The sequence below is a fragment of the Sus scrofa genome, chromosome 1, assembly GCF_000003025.6.
Source record: "Sus scrofa isolate TJ Tabasco breed Duroc chromosome 1, Sscrofa11.1, whole genome shotgun sequence".
Lineage (NCBI taxonomy): Eukaryota > Metazoa > Chordata > Mammalia > Artiodactyla > Suidae > Sus > Sus scrofa.
In genome coordinates, this window is record NC_010443.5 from 57141629 (window position 1) to 57166392 (window position 24764).

The 24764-nt window shown below is 38.1% G+C and overlaps 1 protein-coding gene across 2 annotated transcripts; it reads right to left on the bottom strand.

Moving 5' to 3' along the window:
* Positions 3450–24510, bottom strand: SRSF12 (serine and arginine rich splicing factor 12). Of its 2 annotated transcripts, XM_021085130.1 has the most exons (6): positions 23980–24510; positions 21912–21944; positions 15020–15124; positions 13620–13723; positions 13313–13454; positions 3450–7407 (listed from the first exon to the last, which is right to left on the bottom strand). In XM_021085130.1, the coding sequence occupies exons 1-6, from the start codon at positions 24042–24044 to the stop codon at positions 7038–7040; spliced, it is 819 nt and encodes a 272-aa protein (XP_020940789.1). In that variant the 5' UTR covers positions 24045–24510; the 3' UTR covers positions 3450–7037.

Genomic DNA, 24764 nt, shown 5'->3' on the forward strand with positions numbered 1-24764 from the left:
GAGACTTCCATTTGCCATGGGAGCAGCCCAAAAAAAAAAAAAAAAAACCCAAAAACCAAAACAAAAAAACCTTGGAGAGATCTACAATTTTGCAGATCTTGCTATAAAATAAAGGCTCTCCGGTGGTCCCTTCCATTGTTGGAATTGCCCTTACACTTCAAGTGATCAGACATTAAGGGCTCTCAATTTTTAGAACAAAAGGACTGGATTGCCCCTTTCCATCAGCCTTCCAAGGGTCCTAATCATTGTGCGTTCAGTCCAGTCTACTTAACCATTTGGTATCTGTTAAGTTCCTATACATCAAGTGATGTTTGAAAGCAGGTCCTAAATTTCAAAACTAAGAAAACAGAATCATGTTTATGAAAGATATTCAACCAAAAAATTTTAATCACTCTTTAGCAAATTGGACTAGCCCATTTGTGAACATTAAAACTTTCAAAAATTTACTATATGTTAAATTCAAAATAATTGGGGGAAAGGGAAGTATATATGATAAAGCAAGCATAATTTACTGTTAATTTTAAAATCTACATAGTGGGTACACAGGTGTTCGCTATAAAAATTACTCCACTTTTTGGGGGTAATTTGGTGCATGTAGCGCCACTGATATCTTAGTTCCCAGACCAGGGATTGAATCCGAACCACAGCGGTGAAAGTGCTGAGTCCTTACCACCAGACCACCAGGGAACTCCCTAAAATCACTTTCTTATTATAACAAAATATTAACAGAATTACAGAAAATTAAGACTGCTTTACTAGTTCATTCCAACATTACACATAAGTTGAAACATTTGCCAATAATTGCAAAAGCTCACTTACATGTAGCATAAAGCACAAATAAGTTAATCTTTTGAGGTTGTAAACTTTGAATCTCCTGAATGTTTTTTCTTTGCACTTTCAACTAGGCTTGTTAGTTGGTTACAACACTTCTAAAACAGAACATCTCTAGTCAATGACAAACACCAAAGCCGTAGTAAATAACAACTGAAAGATTAGAAAAAGGGTAATGTATTTAAGCATTGGCTTATTGGGGAAATGTGACAGCTGACATTTAATGTTAATGTTGATGTAAATGCTAACGCTTGAAGAAACTTTAGTTTGGAGAGGATAAAGAGGTAAGAGGAGACTATAAAGATTCCAAAGGGAATTTATAAGAACCACCCATGGTTTGAGAGAAAAGTTAAAGAAATTATTTTTACTGGAATAACTTGAAATTCAAGCATCATACAGAAATATGTGTATACATCAGATTCCCAAAAGAGAAGGGGACGGCTGAAGGGCTGGTTAGCACTGAGGTGACCAGGAGAAGGACAAGGCAGTGTGCAACTCTTGGTTGGTTCCTACTCTTTAAAGCCCTTAGCACTGAACTAATATCAGTGGAGCTAATGGAAAGCTGAAAGCACTTAAAATTATTCCTTAAGTGTAGTTCCACATTCCATGACATATATTCATATAAAACCACATTTTAGTCAAAATAGATAGAGTGGACAAAAGTGTGGTCACCAAAACCTCTTTAGAGTAGCAGTTATAGGAGTTCCCATTTCCTGTGGTACAGTGGAAATGAATCCAACTGGTAAACATGAGGTTGCAGGTTTGATCCCTGGCCTTGTTGTGGGTTAAAGATCTGGTGTTACTGTGAGCTGTGGTGTAGATCACAAACTTGGCTCAGATCCTGTGTTGCTGTGGCTATGGCGTGGGCAGGCAGCTGTAGCTCCGATTTGACCCCTAGCATAGGAACCTCCATATGCTGCAGGTGCAGTCCTAAAAAGCGAAAAGCAAAAAAAAAAAAAAAAAAGTATCAGTTACATTTGACTATTTGACTAGATAGGCAGCTAAGAGCACCTTATATAGGTGCTCTTCATATATGAGATATTCTAAAATAAAATATTTTCATCCATCATGTTTTTAAGTAGTGTTTTTTAAGGTCCCATTTAGTAGATTACAACAAGAATAAGGAATTGTATGAAACAATACCAAAAATCAGTTAAGACTTTGGGAGTTCCTGGTGTGACTCAGCAGTTAACGAACCCGACTAGCATCTGTGAGGACAGAGTTCGATCCCTGGCCTTGCTCAGTGGGTTAAGGATCCAGCGTTGCAGTGAGCTGTGGCGTAGGCCATTGGCTACAGCTCCGATTTGACTCCTAGCCTGGGAACCTCCATATGCCTCAGGTGTGGCCCTAAAAAGACAAAAAGAGACCCCCCCAAAAAATAAATTAATTAAAAAAATACTTGACTTTATATATAAATTAAAAATTATAATTAATATCCTAACAAAAAGAGAGTAGGATTTGTAATTCAACTACATTTAACATTTTGAGGTCAAAAATTTTGGTTTACTGACAATGCTGAATGTTAATGCTTTTTTCTTAAGGTTCTTATTAAATTATACAAATATTTCACAGTAACCTTCCTCCTCATTTTTAAAACTTAAAATTGCCTGGAGTAATCTGACCACTTACATAGCTTATGCCAATTTTGAAAAAAGATCTTCAAGAGTACTTTTCCTCAAGGTGCAAAGTATTATTTTTGTTAAAATTAGTCAATAGCATTTTAAGTCTATACTATTAGGAGTAAGCTAAGAAAATTAGAATGTAAGCTAAGAAATTTAGAAAACTGCTGGTTGTAGCATAGAATCCTGGTTTTTCTCAATCTACCTCTATGGGCCCATTTCTGCAAAGTATAGTTCTTGGGCATTTGGTTCACAGGATTATACTCCTAAATTAGAGAAGTGGTAATTTTGCTTCTTCTTCAATTACACTTTTTCTGAGGAACTACTCATCCTACACAAGCTATAATACATAACCTCAAAAAACAATGAACATGCAATCAAATTCATTTTTTAGCATGAAGCACTGATTACTGGCTAGGGATTCCCTCATCTGGAGACTGACCCTTCAAACTTTCTATCTGCATTCTGAAAGAGCCTAAAACCTTAAATACAGCAAGATATCCTTGATTTTAATTTGTAAACTACTACTTAATAAATGAAGAGGTGGACTGTATATGGTGTTTTGAATTATATGAACCATACCCATGCTTAAAATCACATAATACATTTAAAAGGTGGTAACCATCAGCCACTGAGTACCAGTCTACCTTCACAAGTTGATACTATTTCTTTTCATATATTCAGAATTGTGGTATATTCCCAGAATGAGTCAAGAAAGACTAATCATAGAACACTTTCCCCCAAATAAAATAAAAACATTATACCTTTTGAGGAAAACACCACTGATTGGATATAGCAATCTGTGTGTGTGTGTGTGTGTGTGTTTTAAAGTGTTTTTTTTTTTACATTTATAATGATTTTTATTTTTCCCATTACACCTGATTTACAGTGTTGTCAATTTTCTACTGCACAGCAAGGTGACCCAGTCACACATGCATGCATACATTCTTTTTTCTCACATTAAATCTATATATATTTTAAAATTCAATCTTTCTTTACATGATTCCTTTTTTTTTTTTTTTTAAGTATTAGTCATCATTGTAAAGTATTGTTTTAACTTGAAAGCAAGTTTAATCAACCTGGAATATCTAACAATTCTTTCAGGGAATGCTTTATTTCTAAAAAGGTTTTGACTCCAATGTCTTTATGCTTAATTTGCTTCTTTTTAAAAAGATGTCCAATTTAATTCCGTAATCATAATCAACCAATCAATTGTAGCCTGACCACCTTCCCTGTGGGCTGTCCTAAGCTCTAGTGTGTTCCTGAGATGGGATCAATGCATTAGGGGCACTCTCTAAGCAATGGGGACCAATCAGGAATAAAGTCCTAACTCCCCCAAGGCTATGTGGGGCAATGGGTCTGGCCTGGGATGCATAAGGCTGCAGTTAATTTGCTTAACTTTAAGAGCATCTTTTTAAAAGCACAAAATAAAAAATTTCTGGAGGGCCTAAACTGACCTGGTAGACCAATGCCAGAGGTAATGCTATGATCCTAAATACCCTGTTTTTATCAAGGGAGTGATTTAGATACTCAGGATCATAATCCTCATTTTAATACTTAAATGTTTTCTAATCAAATCTATGAGACTAAAACCCTTATGTCTCACTGAACCACTGGTCCTTAAACTACTGGCAGCACGGACTTGTTTGAAAATCTATAGGGCCTAGATATGAAGAATATGAAAAGTGCCCAGGCCATGGATTGAATCCAAACCACAGCTGTGACCTACACGGCAGCTATGGCAATGCCTGATGCTTTAACATACTGTGTCAGGCCAGGGCTTGAACCTGTGCCTCCACAATGGCCCTAGCCACTGCAGTTGGATTCTTAACCTACTGCCCTACAATGGGAACTCCAATACTTCTTCCTTTAAACTTTGACTAATTTTACCTTATGCAGTGAAATCAGAAAAGGCAAAAATTCATATTTGTAATACAACAGTAGGTCTTAGAATAGCTGTATCTCAAGATATATATAAATGCATCCCAGATAACATATAAAGTCCTGAAATTAGCTAATATTTTATATTTAAAAACAGTCCAGTGGCACAAGGTTAAATCCGACTGCAGATTAAAAAATTAGCATATTACCCTATTATCTGTTTACAGCTACAAAATACCAGCTACTATAAGTTATCTGTGTATTATTCATGGTGAAAAAGAAAACAAGCAGTCGTAGTGGCCATCTTGCATTAACTTATCCTCTGTGAACCCTGAACAAGGGAGGTAGGTGGTGCCCCTACACTAAACTTGCAATGTACCTGAGTAAACAGGTTATCTTTAAAGGAAATGAGCACAAATGTGCCAAACATTTAACAATCTTACCCTAAGTACCCACCCTCTCCTAAATGGTCCAGGAAACAATTCTATAGCAAAAGTGAACCCTAGGGTAGATACACCCAGAAGACAAATTTTCTAGGATATCAGCACAGTTGCCAATCAATTTCCACTCTGTCACAGAGCCCTTTTTCACTGAAGCCTATAATAATTTCTTTTCCTAATCTATTCTTTCCTTTCCCTCTAAACATTATCTTAGTTTAGCATGTATCTGTCAAAGACTTTTCCAAAAAGACAAGCTGGTGATCAGGGAGGGCAGGATGGAGCCCAGTCACCACCCAGCTCCAAAGCCTAATGGCTGTGTGACCTTGCATGTCATTTAACCTCTCTGCATCTCACTTACCTTATCTGCAATGGTACTGACCTCATAAAGCTGTTGTGATGAGTGAAAAATGTAAAACAGAGAGCAATGCTAAGCACAAGTAAATGCTCAAAAAAGTCTGGACTATTATCATTCCAGTTTTCCATCGAACCAAACAGTATCCTCCAAAGCAGCCTAGGAATTACAATGGAAAACCAAATCAGAGGTAAATCAAAGGATAAGTATGTTCAGAAACACTGCCTTATTAACTTTCTACTAAGATAGAATGATTGAATGCAGAGTAGAGACAACATAATCAATTCCTAGTGAGTATTTGGAATAACTACATATATGTGTGTGTAAACCCAAATATTTATTTAGGAAATACAAAAAATTAATATTAATATTTGTCTTGCTTTCTTCAGACTATCCTTTCAATTTTCAATGGTGCCACATTTTATAACTAAATTTTATTACATTCAAACACTTCAAAGAGCTATAGTTTTGAAATAAATTTTGCTATGATTAGAGAAAACCTATATTCAGAAAGTACAGTATACACGAATTTACAGTACTTGTCTAAATATTACCATCATATAAATTATTTTGTAAAGTTTTTTCTTAAACATAGGATGTAAAATGCAAAAAAAAAAGTGGAATTTGTATTCAAAACAAATAGAAGCAACATTGGCTCCTATATGCTAAAAATAGAAGACATTTTTTTTCTGAAGCACTCTAGATACAAATATTAACTGTATGGGCTGAGAATTTTTAATTTTCAATATAATTCAACAAGGTACACAAGCAGAATTCTATAAATATACCCCCTGTAATAATATGCAAAACCATTTTATCACAAATACTACCAAAACCCTCTGAAAAACAGAAACTACAAACACATTTTTTAAAGAAATTCTCGGTTTTAACCACTACAAAAGCAATGAATATCAATTCAGTTATTTGGCTTAAAAAAATGAAGGGCAGTGTAATGTAAATCCCAATACTGCAAAGTTGTTTTTTTGAGGATGCAGTCTTGAGTTGCTTAATACAAGGTACTAAACACTTTCAAAAATAAGTAAGACTTACTCTATACAACTTAAAGCCTTGAGCTAGAGCTCTAAAAAGAAAATGTTAAGCAGTAGATGAAAAGTACATATGTAGAATTAATGGTATAAAATATGGTTTTTATACAAAATGTACCACTCTTCAAATGTATAAGGCTTAATATAATATTTTTGGAGTGTTGCACACAATGTTTAGAGTAGTCTCCAACCATTCAAAATTCAGTATTTTTAAAATGTTTTGATATTTCTGAAGTGAGTGAACGTGGTACAGGGTGCAATTTAATGTTAACTTATCTATACTGTTTCACCCAGTAAAAATAAAATCATTTTTGAGCTCAGGAAAGAATTATCTTTTGAATGCTTGATCTCTATATAACTAAGCATTATTTTTAGAAATGTCAGATTTTTCTGATATGAACTAATTTGCATCAGGAATTGGTCCAAGTTTAAAGAGAAAAGACAAAGGAGATATGTGTCAAATAGTTTTAAGTTTGCCCTATGCAATTATACAGTCTTAATTACTTTTTACATGAAAGTAAAGTGCTTTAAAGTAAAAAATACTTTCGTAAGAGTTATTATTACTAATACTTAATATCCAAGTTGAATTAGCTCCATTTTATCCATTTCCTTTAAAAAGTACTCTTCTGCCACAATGTAAACAAAAACGGTCCATAAAATGGGACATGACTCACATCATAATTTGTGGTGTGGACAAATCAAAAGCAAATCTTCATTAACCCAAGCTAGAGAGATTTTATTTCTTGCACATGCCCAAAGTAACTAATGCCAACTCACATTTTTTGTAGGCCTTAAAGAATTTTTATTTAACATAATGAGAGGTTTAATAACTTATATGAAAGACTACGTAGCACTGTTCTGTTGCTGTTCACCAACTGTTTTTATGACGATAACTCCGAGATCTGGAATGTGATCGAAAGTGAGAGTGTTTTGCCGTTTGTGCTTTAGTTTCAGAATTGGTATAGCCTTTGGGAGATTTACATGGGGATCTTGCTATGGAGTCAGAATGTCTTCCATGTGATCTTGATTTTGTTCCTGAGCTTGTCTGCTTTTGAGGTGAGCTGGACTGTGATTTTCCTATAGACTTGGACCTTTTTTGTAAGGACTTGGACCTTGACCGTCCTCTAGAGCCAGAATTCCTTCTTGGAGTTCTTGACTGCCTTGCTGAGGTAGACCGCCTTGGGAGTGATTTGGAACGAGACTTAGACTGGCTGTAAGAACATCGCCTGTGTCGAGACCTGCAAACATCCATAATGTCAGAGTATATATTTCACACACAAAAAAGTTAACGAGTTAGGAAACAACATTGCTAGGAACTTACGTAGTTTATATATCAGATATGTTTTTACTGGAAAAGCGAAAAGAAACATTTCTAATTTTATTATATATGCTTTTGGTTCAAACTAAGTACAAGTTTGTAATATTTGACCAAAAGATTTTTACTTTGCTAGATATACCTTAAAATGTGAGTGAGTCAGTTCTGAAAAATATACTTATTTGCATATTTAGTCTGGGCCACACAATTCCTAAAAGGTATGAAAATCAGAAGGGAAAAAAGATAAGAGACAAAGAAAATTATTTTATATTTATCAAATAATGTTTATCGAAACAAAAACCTAGATGTATGCAGAACTTCTGAGTCTTGCCATGATTGAGCAGCTTGTTCTAGACTAGCCTTCCCTTAGAAAAGAGCTATATAAAAAAGCTAGACACCATTTATAAAAACAACCATTTAGGGGCACTGGAGAATAACCAACACAAGCAGATTTTGAGGGGTTACAAATCATGGCTTCTCTCCTAAGACCATTTTCTAAACGCCAGGAAGGGGGAATTGATCCCAACTAGAAAATGGCTATTATACTAAGCTGAAGAGACAGTGGTTAGAATTCAGGGCCACCAAAATGGCTAGGACTTGAGAGACAAAATCCCAGAGATGAGGAAATTGTAGACAACCACCCCCATTCCCCTGATGAAATCTGCCTACAAATTCTCCTCAAGCCACTGGCCATCTTCTAATTTGCAGGACAGGATCAAACTCCAAGAGATCAGCAAAAAAACAGTATCTGGAAGATTCAAGAAACGAGCTGAAATTTTCTTAGATACACAGTGCTGGTGAGAGAGGCTAGAATTCAAGCCCCCCAAAGGTCAAGGAGCTGTGAGTAATGATTTAGGCTTTCAGTTAAGAACACAGAAGGGCATTATCCCACAGGTGAGGAGTAAGTGCACAGCTGAACTGGATCAGCCCTAACAACGCCTCAATCCAAGCCATGAGAGGATGAAGATGATCTGCCATCCTCTGCCTGCTAGAAAGAAACACCTCTCTTTGGAGAATGATAGCATCCAAAATCTCTCTAATTGTTCATCAATAATGTCCAACATTCAAAAAAAGTTATGAGGTCTGTGAAAAACAGATAAAAATGACTAGAAGCTACAGAAAATAAAAGACAAAATAAACAGACTCAAGGCGCTTTAGATACAGGCATTATTCAGAAGAGTTTTAAAACTCTTACTACGATTAGCATATTCAAGAAAATAAGAGGAAAATACAGACAAAACAGATGAAAAACAGAGGATTTCAAGAGAATACTGGAATCTACAAAAAGAAACAAATGGACATTTTAGAATATCAAAACTATATGATATCTGAACTTAAAAAGTCATCAGATGGATTCAATAGCAATCTAGGAGTTCCTGCTGTGACTCAGTGGATTAAGGGCCCAACATTGTCTCTGTGGGCATGTGGGTTAGATCCCTGGTCTCTCGCAGGGGGTTAAGGACCCAATGTTGCCCGAAACTGCAGTGTACGTCACAGATGCAGCTTGGATCTGGTATTGTCATGGATGTGGCGTAGACTGGCAGCTGCAGCTCTGATTCATCCCCTACTCTGAGATCTTCCATATGCCACAAATGTGGCCACCAAAAAAAAAAACAAACAAAAAAAACAAAAAACCTTATTAGAAAAACATTATAGTGAAACACAATGAGAAAAAAAAATTTTTTTTTTGGTCTTTTCTAGGGCTGCACCTGAGGCATATGGAGATTCCCAGGTTAGGGGTCTAATCGGAGCTGTAGCCACCAGCCTACACCACGGCTACAGCAATGCAGGATCTGAGCCTTGTCTTCGACCTACACCACAGCTCACGGCAATGCCGGATCCTTATCCCACCGAGCAAGGCCAGGGATTGAATCCACATCCTCATGGACGCTAGTCGGATTCGCTAACCATTGAGCGACAACAGGAACTCTGAGAAAAAATTTTTTAAGAAATCCAGAACAGGGGGTTCCTGTTGTGGTCAGCGGAAACGAATCCCGCTAGTACTGATGAGGATGCTGGTTCAATCCCTGGCCTAGCTCAGTGGGTAAGGAATCCAGCAATGCCATGAGCTGTGCTGTAGGCCAGCAAGTGTAGCTCTGATTTGACCCCTAGCCTGGGAACTTCCACATACCACAGGTGCAGCCCTAAAAAGCAAAAAAAAAAAAAAAAAAAATCCAGAACAGAGTATAAGTTATGTTGTACTCAGTCACACGCCTGAAGGAAAAATTGAGTAAGACAGAGCAATACTTGAAGAAACAACAACCTAGAATTTTCCCAAAAACCAATGAAAAGCATAATAACTCAAAAGAAACTCGGTAAACCTCAGGTAGAAGAGATGCAAAGAAAACTATGCTAGACATGTCACAGTCAAATTGCCGAAAATCAAAGTCAGAGAAAAATCTGAAAATCTGCCAGAGAATAAAAGACTCATTACCTTCAAAGGAGCAACATTAAGAATGACTATGGGAGTTCGCGTCGTGGCGCAGTGGTTAACGAATCCGACTAGGAACCATGAGGTTGTGGGTTCCGTCCCTGCCCTTGCTCAGTGGGTTAATGATCCGGCATTGCCGTGAGCTGTGGTGTAGTTTGCAGACGCGGCTTGGATCCCGCGTTGCTGTGGCTCTGGCGTACGCCAGTGGCTACAGCTCCAATTTGACCCCTAGCCTGGGAACCTCCATATGCCACGGGAGCAGCCCAAAGAAATAGCAAAAAGACAAAAAAAAAAAAAAAAAAAAAGACTATGGATATCAGAACAATGCAATGACATTATTAAAGAAAGGGAAAAAGTTCCTGCCAACTTAACTCCTATTTCCCACAAAGTATCCTTCAAAAATCAATGTAAAATAAAGATGTTTTCAGATAAGCAAAAACTGAAAGAATCCACTGTCTTTAGACTTGTACTCTAAGAAATAGTAAAAATGCTTTAAGATGAAGGATAATAATCCCAGGTAGAAGCATGGAACTACAGGAAGGAATATAGAGCAATAGAAAGCATAAATACACTGATCTAGAATACATTTTAGAATAAAAGCACAGTCTTTTTATTTTTCAAAAAGTACAGTTTTTTAAAGAATTTATTAAATTTCATTCCTGTTGTAGGCAGCTGTAGAAAACGAAATGGAAAAAATTTCCTTGGGGGGAAAAATCTAACACAGAAAAAAAAAAGATGGACTAAAGACTGAGGGGCAATTTTAGTATTTTTCAGGAATATTTAGGAATATGTACACATTCACTGACACAACTTCAATAAAGATTTATGGAATACCTAATAGGAGTGAGGGACTAATGACTGTGCTGAGGATATAAGCATAAATAAGACAAAAGTTCTCGCTCTTCCAAAGTTCAGTCTAGTGATAGCACTCAACAAGATATTTCCCATACCCACTAAAGGCAAAAGAAGAGACCTCTTTTCAGTCCAAGATAATACACTACATATATTGAATACATTTACAGTGTATGTTAGACATACATATTTTGATCTGTACACGCACACACACACAATCTGATCCTTATGAACCTTAAGAGCTAGGTAAGATTTGCATTCTCTATAATAATACAACTTTACAAATGAAAAACCCTGAGGTCAGAGAGGTTAAGCAATGGTCTTATAACTAATAAAAAGCAGAATGGTCATGCAAGAAAATGTGGTTCTTTCTATTCCTGATACTCTATGATGATTGGGACAACTGACAAACTTTTTCGTTTTTCTCTAGGCAAGCAGTATACTTTACTGCCACTAGAAGGCAGAAAATGCTGTGAATATCCACTTTTTTAGATTAATGAGGAGAAAAACCGAACTAAGGCTCTAATGCTTCTGTAAACAGCTTATATTCTTAATGAATCAGATGGGCAATTTTTTCCTCTTCTTTTACAAAAATAAGTCTTTTTCACCAAGGCCAGTTTGTTAGGATGGTGCTGCTTTAGGTACAATATTACATCGACTTTGATTTTTGGTATATAAACCATTTATTCATTTATAGTAATGTGAGCTGCTGAACATCACTCTCACAATATTCATGTCCTTTGCACTGGTATTGGTGTGGCTTTCCTATACTTATGGTAGGTAAAATTTCTTAATTTTTCTCACCATATTTTAGGTCCTAGAAATACAATTTGAATATATCAGTATCAAAATCCCAAATAATCTATCAATAGGAAAATGGCTTTCTCTTAGTCATGGGACAAAATGGATTATTCTCCATAGATATGAGGGAGGTTTATATTCTTACACTATCAAAATATAATAAACAAATTAACGGAGTTCGAACTGTCCATGGCTCAGTGGTAACGAACCCAACTAGTATCCACAAAGACATGGGTTCGATCCCTGGCCTCGCTCAGTGGGTTAAAGGATCTGGCATTGCCTTGAGCTGTGATATATTCGCAGATGTGGCTTGGATCTGACGTTGCTGTGGCTGTGGCCTAGGCCTGCAACTATAGCTCTGATTTAACCCCTAGCCTGGGAACCTCCATATGCCATGGGTGCGGCCCTAAAAAGATAGGAAAAGAAAGAAAATTAAGTTCTAGAACACAATATGACTGTTCCTAAACATTTCTTCACAAATCTTGATGATGGCTCAATCCTGACCTGGGTTTTCTCTGCTTATAAAGGGAGCTTAAGGTTCTTCCTACCTTCATGCCTCCCTAAGAATGAGCCAAAATTAAAGCATCTGGTTCACACCCAAGGAGAGGGACTAATCTGACATGTAAGATTCTAGGGCTCTGAATAGGCCACACTTTCTAGCAATCAGGATGTTAAAAAATCATAGAATGTGGGTGTGGTTCTCTTTCCTATCTTTTCTTTCCACTTGGCTGGAGGGATTGAAGCCAGCCCACTTCACAGTTTTATTTCCAGAACAAGGGACTTGGGGCAAAAACTCTGTCTGGCTCTGGTACACACATCCTATGTCGGACTTTCTCCTGTTTAGGCTCTTGGAGTTGAGGAATGGAGGGACTGGTGTGAAAGAAAGCAGCTCTGGTGTGATCAGCTCTGATTTGAGGCTATGTTGTCCTACGCAGCTTAAGTGTACTACACGTGGTCCAGGAGAGCCAACTCTTATTACTCAGGGAGAGGATACTAGTATAAACGCTGATCACTCTTTAAAAACAGAATTCACCTTAAAATTCTACATGCCTATGAAAAAATTACAGCATTAAGACTAGATAAATAGAGTGTTTAAGCATTTGCACATGCTTATACAATTTCAATTATTATTCAAATAGCTTTACCAAGTAATTAATTTCCATTGTGATTTACTATTACTCCAACAGAAACAAACTCCTAGCAGGCAAAATAGTTGAGTTGCAAATATCTCTTTCCCTCCAAAATACTACTTTTATGTCTTCTTTCTAAAATACCACCATATTTGGAATTTATTCTTGAAAATTATTTGCCTTTATAAATATATTGAGTTATACTAATTTTAGTCAACTTCCTTTCCCAAGAGATTATACTATATTTCTTATGAGTTTCTAATCATCAGACCTCAAAATTCTTAATTTTGGGGTTCACTTAGGATAATTTTATTTTTTAAAATCCTCATTTGTCAAGAATACGTTTTTAAAATTTTTTTCTTTTTACTCAGTATATATTATCTTTCTATTAAGAAGGTTAAAGTCTGTCATGAAAACCGTGAAAAGTAGCTAAAAAACTCAAGTTAAAATAATAATACATGATAAACAGAGAAGACCATATCTTTCTACAAAAGTTGATTCTTTATGTGTATTAAACAAAATGATTCTGGTGGCCTGGTTTTGAAAACTCTTTAAAATGCTTTCCAGAAATATGAGAAAATGAAGTTTTCAACCCTCTTGTATTCTGTACTCACTCTTTAAGGCTATCAGACCGCCGCCTATTTCTTCCCCACGAAGAACTTCTACTTCGAGTTCTCCTTTGGCTAGGGCTTCTTGACCTCCTATGATCGCTTGGAGAACAAGGGTGACGTTCTTTTGATTTCATTTGGCCTGGTGCTAGAATACGAAGTTCAAGATTTATAACTCATTACCCGAAAACCTCGATAAATAAGCCACTCAAATAGTTTTATATTCTGAAAGAATTTTAAATTAAAAAAAAATCTGTCATTGCTGAAACTGATTCTGCTGAGTAAACAAGATCTACTATTCAGTCACACTTACTTTTGCGATCACCTTGTGCAAACTGTATTTCAATCTGACGGCCACATACCCACTTTCTATTGAGGTTATATAGAGCATCTTCAGCATCACGAACATCTTCAAATATGACTAGCTGTTAAGGACACTTTGAACATCAGATATCAAGTAAAAATATTACTTTTAAAGAATTATTTACATGTGATATGAATTATTAGGAAAAATAAGTTCAAGCTATTAAGCACACATATCCAATATAATATGAATAATCAGAAAAAATGTTACTTTTGTTATCAAAACAAATTCCCCATTATGATTTAGAAGAGGGAATATAAAAATAAGAACAGAAACAAATGTGTAACTGTATTTTTAATGTACACGTTAGCGCAGCTGTAATATGCATGTATAATTTGAAATACATTATGAGAAAATACATGTCCAACATTGGCTAGCATTATCAAATAAACTGTTTAGGACTCACTCCATTCTTTTAGGTAAAAGATTTATCCGGTCTTTCACTGAAAAAAATCAGCATGCAGAAGCCTTTAGTCTGAAATTAAAATTAAAAGGCCTTTTAAAATTAGGGGGAATTCTTATAAACAAAAGTGCACAAACATATTCAAAACTAATCTGAACCTTTAAAAATGATCATACTTAACTCTGAACCTACTGCTTTAAAATACCTTTATGTTTTTATTACTTGGGATATAATTATAAAAGAAACATAAAAGTAATCTGTGAACACCTGGAATTACATATATTGGTTCAGAATACCCCACTAAACTCCCATATCTGTATAAATTATATATTAAACCTCACTAAAATGGAAATAAACTATATAAAACTACTAAATAGCTGTATTTCCAAAGTTGTTCACTGGTTTAATTTTTTTTTAATAGAAAACAGAAAAAGCTCAAGTAATGCAATACAAAATGAGACTTTGGCAATTACCTCAATGTCACTTGATCTTGAACCTTGACCTTTATTCTTTAGGGCTTGCAAGATGGACTTTATAAGAGACGCAGTACCAACAAAATCAGACTTGGCTTTGACTCTGGAACTCTGAGTAAATGTAGGAAAGCCGAAGTCTCAACCTGGTGTTGGCTTTGTCTTTTGCTTGATAAAGACTTCCCCTCTTCCAGGTCTTTATATCTGTGTCCACCCTCCCTTTTTATTCCTTGATGCTTGAACTTTAGGTGCCTTTTGTCTCGCCTGCTTGGCTTATGCTTGGATTCTAGCTAACAGGTTGGTTCAAACTGAGGGGCTCTTGCCAGCTACTGTGGACTGCTTTAGATTTTCTGAGATAAAGAAATAAACACATTTAATTAGGCAATATTAGTTTCATAACATACGCTCCTGAATACATATATGTCTATGCACATGTATGCAGTCTATTCACATGGACTCAGTAAAATAAAGGATATTGAACATAAGCAAATCCTCTTGGGCGGCGGGTGTAGAAGTCAAGTGGAATGTAAACATCTACTATAGGGCCGTATCGACCAAACTCACGGCGCAAGTCCTCAGGCCTGAAGTGTTTTAGAAATAAGGCAAAGAAATATGAATAGCTGGATTAAAATAATTTGCCTACAGAAATCCAGTTGAAACCTTCAAAAGAAAATGTTATCTAAACTAGCATTATCTAAAATTCTCTCTCACAGGATCACCCAGGGTTTAAGAAAAGAAGAAAACAGAAAGAAAACAACAAATTCTCAGGTCTCCTTTTCAGAGATTCTGATTCAGGAGGCCTGGAAATTTGTATTTTTACAAGCACTCAGGGTGGCTGATACGCTGAGACAGTCTGGGGAAACCGGTGACCCAGCACATCCACTTGTGAATGTTTTTCCTATTACAAGACTTTTTAATTGTCAATATATAGAGTTCTATCTATTAATTATTTAATTAAGAATGCATTTGTTTGCCTCGCTATAATTTCACATAAAGTTGTTTTCAGACAGCAAGAACTAGATTTTAAAGAAGTTCTAAAATTATTCCTCATGCTTTAGAGAAAAATGGATGTTTTACTAATAAACATCAAGCAGAAATAACTCCATATTCTCGAATGTGACAAGTATTTTTGACTTACATGCCTTCTACTGTGATAGGTACTAAAGAGGGGATACCAAAGAAATACATAGCATAACATTTTGTCTTTATGGAGCTACAATTTAACTGAAGAGACAAGCTACTTAGCATTAATAGCTGACAATTACAGTATATACAGCCACTGTTCACCTTAAGACCACTTAGTTCCCAGAACAACCCTATGGTTATTTACAGATGAGGGCACAACAGATAAATGCACCTAAGGTCACCAAGCCAGCAAATGACAGAGCTGGAATCAAACTCCCACAGTCTGACACTAGTCTGGGTTCTTAACGACTATACCCTACCACCTTTTGGAGATCTTAGAGGTTCAAGATCAAGCTATGAGCACAAAACATGACTTAGATGATGAGTATTTTAAAACATACTGTGCAGAAAAAAGACCCAAAGATGGCTGCTAAGCTTTTAACTTGAGCAAGTGGAAGATGGTGTCCACGACAAAAATGAGACAACTGGAAAAGAGAATTAGATTGAAGAGAGAAGACAGAGGCAAAAAAAGAAACTTTCAGTTTTAGAAATGCCAAATTTCAGGTGATGGTGGAACATCCCTAAGAATTCCGTAAGCAAATGAAAATTGTGATTATACCAATTATACTAATTTTATTTTCTTCTTAAGACTGGAAGTCAGTGATTAAAGCTAGAGATGTGGATTTAGGAGTTATTACGTAAAGATTCAACTAACATTGACTAAGTGGCCACTATATACAAGGCAGTGCAGTAGACACCATGACCAAGTTTATTACACTTTTATTATTACCATTTCATTTAATACTCACTATAACATTTAACTGTATGCCTTCCCTGAAAGACTATTAACTTTAGAGGACAGTGACAATGTCTTTTTTTTTTTTTCCATTTATTCATTCAACAAATGCTTACTGAGTCCATAATATGGGCCAGGCTCTAGGAATATGGTGGAGAACAAGTAAAACACAATTCCTGTTCCCATAAAACACAGACTATAGGGTAAAGATTCTCAGCCACGCCTGAATATTCAAATTATCTGCGGAGATGTTAGAGAAACAGGCATTCCAGCCTGAAGCATTAATCCTTGACTTAATTAGTACTTCCCACAGTGAGACCCAGTTATGTTTAATTTTTTAAGGGTTTCACAGGCAAGTCTGAGGCTCAGTGGTTGAGAATCACTTCTACAGCAGGGACTTCACCAGTATATCTCAGTACATAGCACAGGTGCATGGTACACAGTAGGTGCTTGACATACATTTGCTGTATTAATGAGGGCAGAACACATTATCGTTACCATTTAACAGTCAAGGAAACTAAGAGTGAGAGCAGTTCCCTTGCCCAGAAGTGCACCCAGCCAGTAGCAAAGCTAGAATTGAATGAAAGTCTGCAGAGGCAACCAATCCCCTCTATTAAGTGTGAGTGGCTGACAGTTAAAGGATCCTGGGTAATACAAAGAAGGAGGCTGGAACAATGTGTGTCACACAGGCTTGTAGTCCCAGAAGTCTGAAGAAACAAAGCTTCTCACAATAGCTGGCTCCCATTCACTGTTTCCACTCCCTCACCTGTCAGCTGTAGTTTTGTTTCATTTACTTTTGTATTTTTGGTGTGATCTATTTTGACATGCATAAATGTATAGAGATAATAAAACAAACACCCATATATCCACCATCAAGATTTATCATATCTAAATACTTGCCATATTTCTGTAATTTTTAGTAGATTTTAAGAAATAAAGATATATTCTTCTACCTTAGAAACAATCATTGGTGTTTCTCATTCCTCTGCATAACTTTTTATTTCTACTGTAAATGCATATAAATGGTATTTGTGAGATTCTGCACCTTGCCTTTTCCTCCCTTGAGATTTCTCCACATAGCTCTAGTTCACGCATTCTAACCTTGTATTACTATTGTTGTGAATAAACCACAAGTTATTCATACAGCTTTATGGGGATGAATATTTAAGATGCTCCCTTTTCTAGCTGCAAACTGGGTTGTGGTGCACATTACGATGCATGTGCTTCCTAGAGCTCTTGCAGAGTTCTCCAAGATGTACCACTAACAATGAAATTGCAGGGCTGAAGAGTATACCTCTCTTCAGCTTCATTACATGTTCTCCAAAGTGGCCAAATCGACTTACACTCCTTAAAACACATATCAGAATTCCTGAAGATCCAACTCCTCATTAACATCTTTTAATCCTTGCCATTCTGAAGCATATAAACTGAATGAGTATTTTTAATTTTAGACATTCAAGTGGGTGTTAAGTGGAATCTCACCGTGGTTTGAATGTGCATTTCCCCAGTGACAAATAGTGCTGAGCACTTTTTCACATGCTAATTGGACATTCATATATTTTTTTGTGAAATTTCTGAGCTTTTGGCCCATTTTTAATAATAATGTTTGTCTTTTTATTCATAAAAGTTCATTATCATTTTGAGAAAAAGTCCTTTGTGAGATATATGTTTTGTGAATATTTTCTTCCAGTCTTTGGCTTGCTTATTTACTCTCTTAGCGGTTTTCTTTTTTTTTTTTTTGCTTTTTAGGGCCACAACTGTGGCATGTGGAGGTCCCCAGGCCAGGGGTCTAATCGGAGCTACAGCTTCCGGCCTATACCACAGCCACAGCAATGCGGGATCCGAGCCACATCTGCAACCTACACCACAGCTCACAGCCAATACCAGGTCCTTGACCTACTGAGTGAGGCCAGGATCGAATCCGCAACCTCATGGTTCCTAGTCAGATTCATTTCCGCTGCGCCACGACGGGAACTCCTCTTAGTGGTATTTTTTAATGAATAAAAATTTTAATTTTGGTGAAATCTAATTTATTAATATTCTTTTCTTTTATGTTACTTTCTTTGTCCTATAAGAAATGTCTGCCTATTCCCAAGTCATGAAAATATTCTCCAATGCTTTCTTTCTAAAGCTTTACAATTTCATCTTTTACATTTCAATTGATGATGCACTTCGAATTATGTGAAGCAGAGGCTGCAGTATATTTTTTTTCTATATGGTTATCCAGCTGTTACAGCACCATTTGTTGAGAAGACTCTCCCTTCTCTGATGGCTTTAGTGACTCTGTCAAAAATCAGTTGACTCACGGAGTTCCCGTCGTGGCTCAGTGGTTAACGAATCCGACTAGGAACCATGAGGTTTCAGGTTCCATCCCTGGCCTTGCTCAGTGAGTTAAGGATCTGGCGTTGCCGTGAGCTGTGGTGTAGGTTGCAGATGCTGGGATATGGCGTTGCTGTGGCCCTGGCGTAGGCTGGCGGCTACAGCTCTGATGCGACCCCTAGCCTGGGAACCTCCATATGCCGCAGGAGCGGCCCAAGAAATGGCAAAAAGACCAAAAAAAAAAAAAAAAAAAAAAAAAAAAAAAAAAAAAAAAAGGCAGTTGATTCTATAAATGTGGATTATTTATGGACTCTCTGTTCTATTCTATTAATATATTTATCTGCCCTTAGGCCAATATCAAACTGTCTTGACCACTGTAACTTTTTAGTACATTTTTAAGTCAGTGGGTATACGGCTTCCAGTTTCAATAACCTTTTTCATAATTATTCTGGTGGAATTCCCATTGTGGGTCAGCAGGCTAAGGACCTGACATGGGGTTCATGAGAATGTGAGTTCAATCCCTGACCTCACTCAGTGGATTAAGCATCTGGCACTGCTGAAAGTTGTGGAGTAGGTCACAGATGTGGCTTGGATCCGGTGTTGCACTGGCTGTGGTGTAGACTGTAGCTACAGCTCCAATTCAACCTCTAGCCCTGGGAACTTCCATATGCTGCAATTTGGCCTTAAAAAAAAAGGAAAAAAAATTAATTAAAAAATCTTTTGGCTATTCCAGATCCTCTGCATATTAATAAATTTTAGAATTTATTAGTTTCTACTTTTTTAAAAGCCTCTGATCAGGAATGTCTTGAATCTATAATATAATCAATTGGAGGACAACTGATAACTTACAATATTTTGTCTTCCAACCTAAGAACATAGTATAACTATCAATTTATGTTGGTCTTTGATTTCTCTTGGCAACATGTAATTTTCTTTTTCAAGATTTTTAAAATTATAGTTGATTTACAATGTATGTTGTAATTTTCAGTACAAGTTTTTACATTTTTGTGAAACTTGTTCCTAAGTATATTTTTTGATACTAAGGTAAGTGGAATTTTAAAAATATTTCATTATTTGTTTGCTGTTAGTATAGAGAAACAGAAGTTTACTTTGTATCCTGATAACTCACTAAAACATCAATTACTGTAGCCTTATGTAAACAAAAATGTCACCTAAGAATAGGGACAGGTTACCTTTATCTTTTTTTTTTTTTGGCCATGTTTGCAGCATGCATAATTTGCTGGGCCAGGGATTGAACCCTTGCCACAGAAGCGATCCAAGCTGCTGCACTGACAACACTGGATCCTTAACCCGCGGAGCCACATTCGAACCTCTATAATTTTTATGTCTTTATTTTTCTTGCTTTGTTGCACTGGTTAGGACCTGCAATAGAAATTCCTGTTGTGGTTCAGCGGAAATAAATCTGACCAGTATCTGTGAGGATGCAGGTTCCATCCCTGACCTTGCTCAGTGGGTTAAGGATCCAGCTTTGCTGTGAGCTGTGGAGTAGGCCAGCAGCTACAGCTCCCATTCGACCCCTCGCCTAGGAACCTCCATATGCTTTAGGTGTGGCCCTAAAAAGATCAAAAAAAAAAAAGAAAGAAAGAACAGAAAGGATCTGCAATAAAATGCTGAATGGAGATTTTTGAGATTGGACATTCTTGTTGTGTTCTGCTCTTAAGGGGAAAGTATTCAGTTTCATCATTAAGTATGTTATTAGCTATATGTTTTTTATAGATGCCCTTTATGAGGTTGAGGAAATTCCTTCTATTCCTAGTTTGTTGAGACTTATCATGAATCTTGCTGGATTTTGTTTAATGCTTTTTCTACATCACCACTGATATCAATATAAATGTATCTTCATATACATGTAACCAAAGAATGCTACTAAGCACATATCAGAGAAGTACTTGATTGGTGCTCCCCAACCTACCATGATTTTAAGCATCAAAATGAAATTACTCTATACAGTAAAAAAGCAAAGACTTAAAATGAATATTCTTCCTGATCCACATCTTGCTTCACCAGTGAAAAGAAATGTAACACAAATTATAAAACTGTAAAATCCTTCTTTTTTCCTTTTTTTTGGTTGTGCCCATGGCATGTGGAAATTCCAGGGTCAGGGTTAGAACCCTGCCACTGCAGCAACCCGAAGCCACAGCAGTGACAATGCCAGATCCTTAACCCACTGCGCCACCAGGGAACTCCATAAAATGCATTTTCAAATCTTTCTTTAGTTCTTGGGTTCAATTTCATTCCTAACAAATTTTATGTTAACCTATAATGTGTTTGAATTTCTTATGCTTTATCATATATATTAAAATGTCCACTTTAAATAAAATTTGGGTCTGTTATAAAATTAACATTAAATAAAATCTGGAAACAGGATTAAAAAAAAAAAAAAAACCACTCAATGAAGTTCCCATCATGGCACAGCGGAAATGTATCTGACTAGGAACCATGAGGTTGCAGGTTTGATCCTTGGCCTTGGTCAGTGGGTTAAGGACCTGGCGTTGCTGAGCTGTGGTGAAGGTCACAGATGCGGCTCAGATCTGGCATTGCTGTGGCTGTGGCATAGGCCGGTAACTACAGCTCCGATTACACCCCTAGCCTGGGAACTTCCATATGCCATGGGTATGGCCCTAAAAAGCAAAACAAAACAAAACAAACAAAACCCACTCGAATGGATTTCTTTCCAGGCTCATTTTCCATACACAGTTTTTTTTTTTTCTTTCTTCATTTTTTATGTAATTGAAATCATACTGCACATATAATTTTATACTGTTTTTTAAACATTTCTCCCAATAATTTTATGAGCATACCAAATGCTAAAGTTAATTATAAACATGCCTAGGTGTCATGTTGCTAGATAACTTACACTATATGCCACCTTCTACAAAAAAGCTATTAACTGAGGTTACATGACATGACTACTCTCACAACACTACTCAACAGCTGTGCAGTTTTAGGCAAGATCCTTAATCTCTCTAAACCTCAGATGCTTATCTGTTATATAAGGTTATTGAAAATTTAATAAGATAATACATGCAAAGTTTTTAGTACAGTGTCTGACACACAATGAGTACTCAACAAACATTAGCAATTATTATAATTTCATTAATACAAACCTCCTAGATTTTGACTGTCCCCCAATGGCACTGCTAGAAAGTGGTGGAAAAAAAATGAAAAATAAATCAATAAATCTCAATCACCAGTCTTGATTATCTAGATCAGAGGCCATGTATCACCTGCACATATGTTTTATGTGGTCAGCATGATGTTTAAAATGTTAAAATATGAAACTGTCAATATTTTACAGCGCTTAAATCTACAAAAGTGGGAATTTCATATGATTCAACTTAATATATGCCAACATTTTTAAACAGTGTTTACACAGACAAAATACAGACTTCTGACTTCTTTTGAAAATTAAGAAGATGTGGCAACAAGTTCAAGTGCCTACCTAGTAGTTACCAGCTGAAACTTGGTAGCAGCCCTTGTCCCCTTGAGATGGCACCGGTTCTTTTCTATTTGCCACAGTCCACACCATCCTATCATGCCATAACTTGACAATTTATTCATATTACCTGGCTGGCCCCCGTGGCACATTAGAATTGGAAACCTTTCATTCTTTGTTGTAGACACACTGGAGAGGCTTGAGATTATTCAATATTCTAGTAGTCCTTTTTTTTTTTTTTTGTCTTTTTGCCTTTTCTAGGGCGCTCCTGCAGCATATGAAGGTTCCCAAGCTAGTGGTCCAATCAGAACTGTAGCCACAGCCACAGCAACGCGGGATCCGAGCCGCGGCTGCGACCTACACCATAGCTCATGGCAACGCCGGATCCTTAACCCACTGAGCAAGGCCAGGGATCAAACCCGCAACCTCATGGTTCCTGGTCGGATTAGTTAACCACTGAGCCACGACGGGAACTCCTCTAGCAGTCTTTTTAACGGTGGGAATTTTTTTTTAAACTTTACCCAAGTTATAAATTTTGCCTGTTTTGTAATGTAATGTATTGATAAACAGGTTGAGAGAAGAAATATAAGCAGAGGCATCTTTTGGAGGTTAATTAAGGTATATTAACTCACAGTCTATAGTTGTGACACATATAATAGCAGGGCTCAAATTTTTAAACCGTTAACATTCACTTCTCAAAGGTAAATCATGATGATTACTCCTGATAGCTCTGGATTCAAGGGCTCCAATATATTTCTAGCCGTGAAACCCCGGGTTAAATCACTAAAACTCTGAGTTTTAACTTTCCCTTGTGTATAATAAAATAATCTTGCATATATATAATGACTGGGGTCAGGGGGGCCTGGGGAGTAAATTAAGTATAAACCCAGTGATATGAAAATGTCTATTAATGCCCCTTACCCCAATGCCCCCCGCATTCCTTCTGGCTCCTAGTGAGGGAGGAAGACACTGCTATATGAAGTCATTTCTTAAGATCTACATTTAGGTACCACGTCGAATGAATTCTCCAAGGGCGGGGGGGTGGTGCTGAGAGCATCAGAATTGACCAGAGAAGTCTATCCAAACCATTATGATGGATGTTTATATTGCACTCAGAACTTTAAAGAAAACCATATAAACCTCAATCATTGAAGTTATATAGTATCCTTTTGTACATACTATAAAATTGTGCAACATATAAAATTTAACCAGCACCACCTGTAAGTAGACAAGACTACTTACTACTGGGAAAGGGAATCGCAAGGCCCAAGGTGCGCATTATTCTGTAACACGTCCTCACCATCCCCAATTCCTTCCCATCTAGGCGGTAAGACGCGCGGCTTTATCCCGGTAAGGCGACAAAGGGACTGAGATGCAGGCACCCGCCTGAGAAAAACACGCGGAGCCCGAGGCGGGGAGGAAGCCGGGTTCCCAGGCAAGGGGCAGCCAGCGCCCCGGCGGTCCTCGCAGAGGGGATGGGCACCGGCCCGCCCGAGGGGCCGGGACGCGGTGCTGCGCCGGGGCGGAACGCCAGCCTGGAGGGCGGAGGCGCCAGTCCCGCCCAGGCCCCGAGTAGCGCGAGCGCTTCCACTGGCCCCAGGAAGAGCTCTTCCGCCGGGAGCCTCGGCCTGGCCGGCGGAGAGCTGCGGGGCAGATTTGCCAAGCCGCTGCCAGGCTCCGCGCCGCGGCCGGTACCCGCCCCTCCCCCGCGCCCAACCTGCGGCCCCGTCGCTGCTCACCTGGTGGCGTCCGCGACGTTCCTGACGAACAGGGACGTGTTGGGAGGCCTCGTGTAGCGAGACATGACCACTACCTCCGTTCCCTCCGGGTCTGCCCGCAGCCACCGGGCTCACTCCGTCTCCCGCCGCCGCCACAGCAGCTCCGCCCGCCCCCAGCACGACCCCCTCCCCTCAGCTTCGGCCCCACCAGCGCGCAGCCGCAGAGGCGGGCGCAGGGGGAGCGCGGTGCCGCGCGAGTCGTCCGTGGACCACGCGAGGGAGGGGGCGGGGCCGGGGGCGGGGCCGAGGAGATCCGGGGAAGGGGAAACGCGGGGTCCTGGGATTCTCGGCAACCTGAGATGGGGGCGGTTGGGGATGCCTGGCGGAGGAGATTACGGAAGGGGTGGGACGGAAGTCCCAGTTCGAATGGGATTCTCGGAAGCGGGAGGCTGGGGTCAGAGCGTCCGAGCAGGGCAGAGACTACAGGGGTCCAAGGGGCTGAGGCGGAGGGCCTGGGGCTATCATCCAGAGAGAGGGTGTCGAGAATGGGTGGATGGTGAAGTGAAGGCTCGGTTCAACTGCGCAACAGCCTAGGGGCCACTGGGGCCTTCATTCTTGCAACCTTAGCCCAAGACCTTGGCAGTTCCGCCTCTTGCCCCCTATTAGTGTTGAAACTCATAGGCTTTCTAACTGTAAGGATTTTTTTTTTTTTTTTTTTTTTTTTTTTTTTGGTTTTCGGTTTGTTTTGATTCTTCATCCATTATTCGTTTAGGATACAGCATTCAGCTGTGGGTCCGTTCATTTAG

Coding starts and splice junctions, on each gene's coding strand:
- SRSF12 (XM_021085130.1), bottom strand. CDS start 24,044: ATGTCTCGCTACACGAGGCCTCCCAACACGTCCCTGTTCGTCAGGAAC. Junction 13,724..15,019: donor AGAGGATTTGCTTATGTTCA/ATATCCTTTATT, acceptor ACAGCTAGTCAT/ATTTGAAGATGTTCGTGATG. Junction 13,455..13,619: donor TGCACAAGGTGATCGCAAAA/GTAAGTGTGACT, acceptor TTCGTATTCTAG/CACCAGGCCAAATGAAATCA.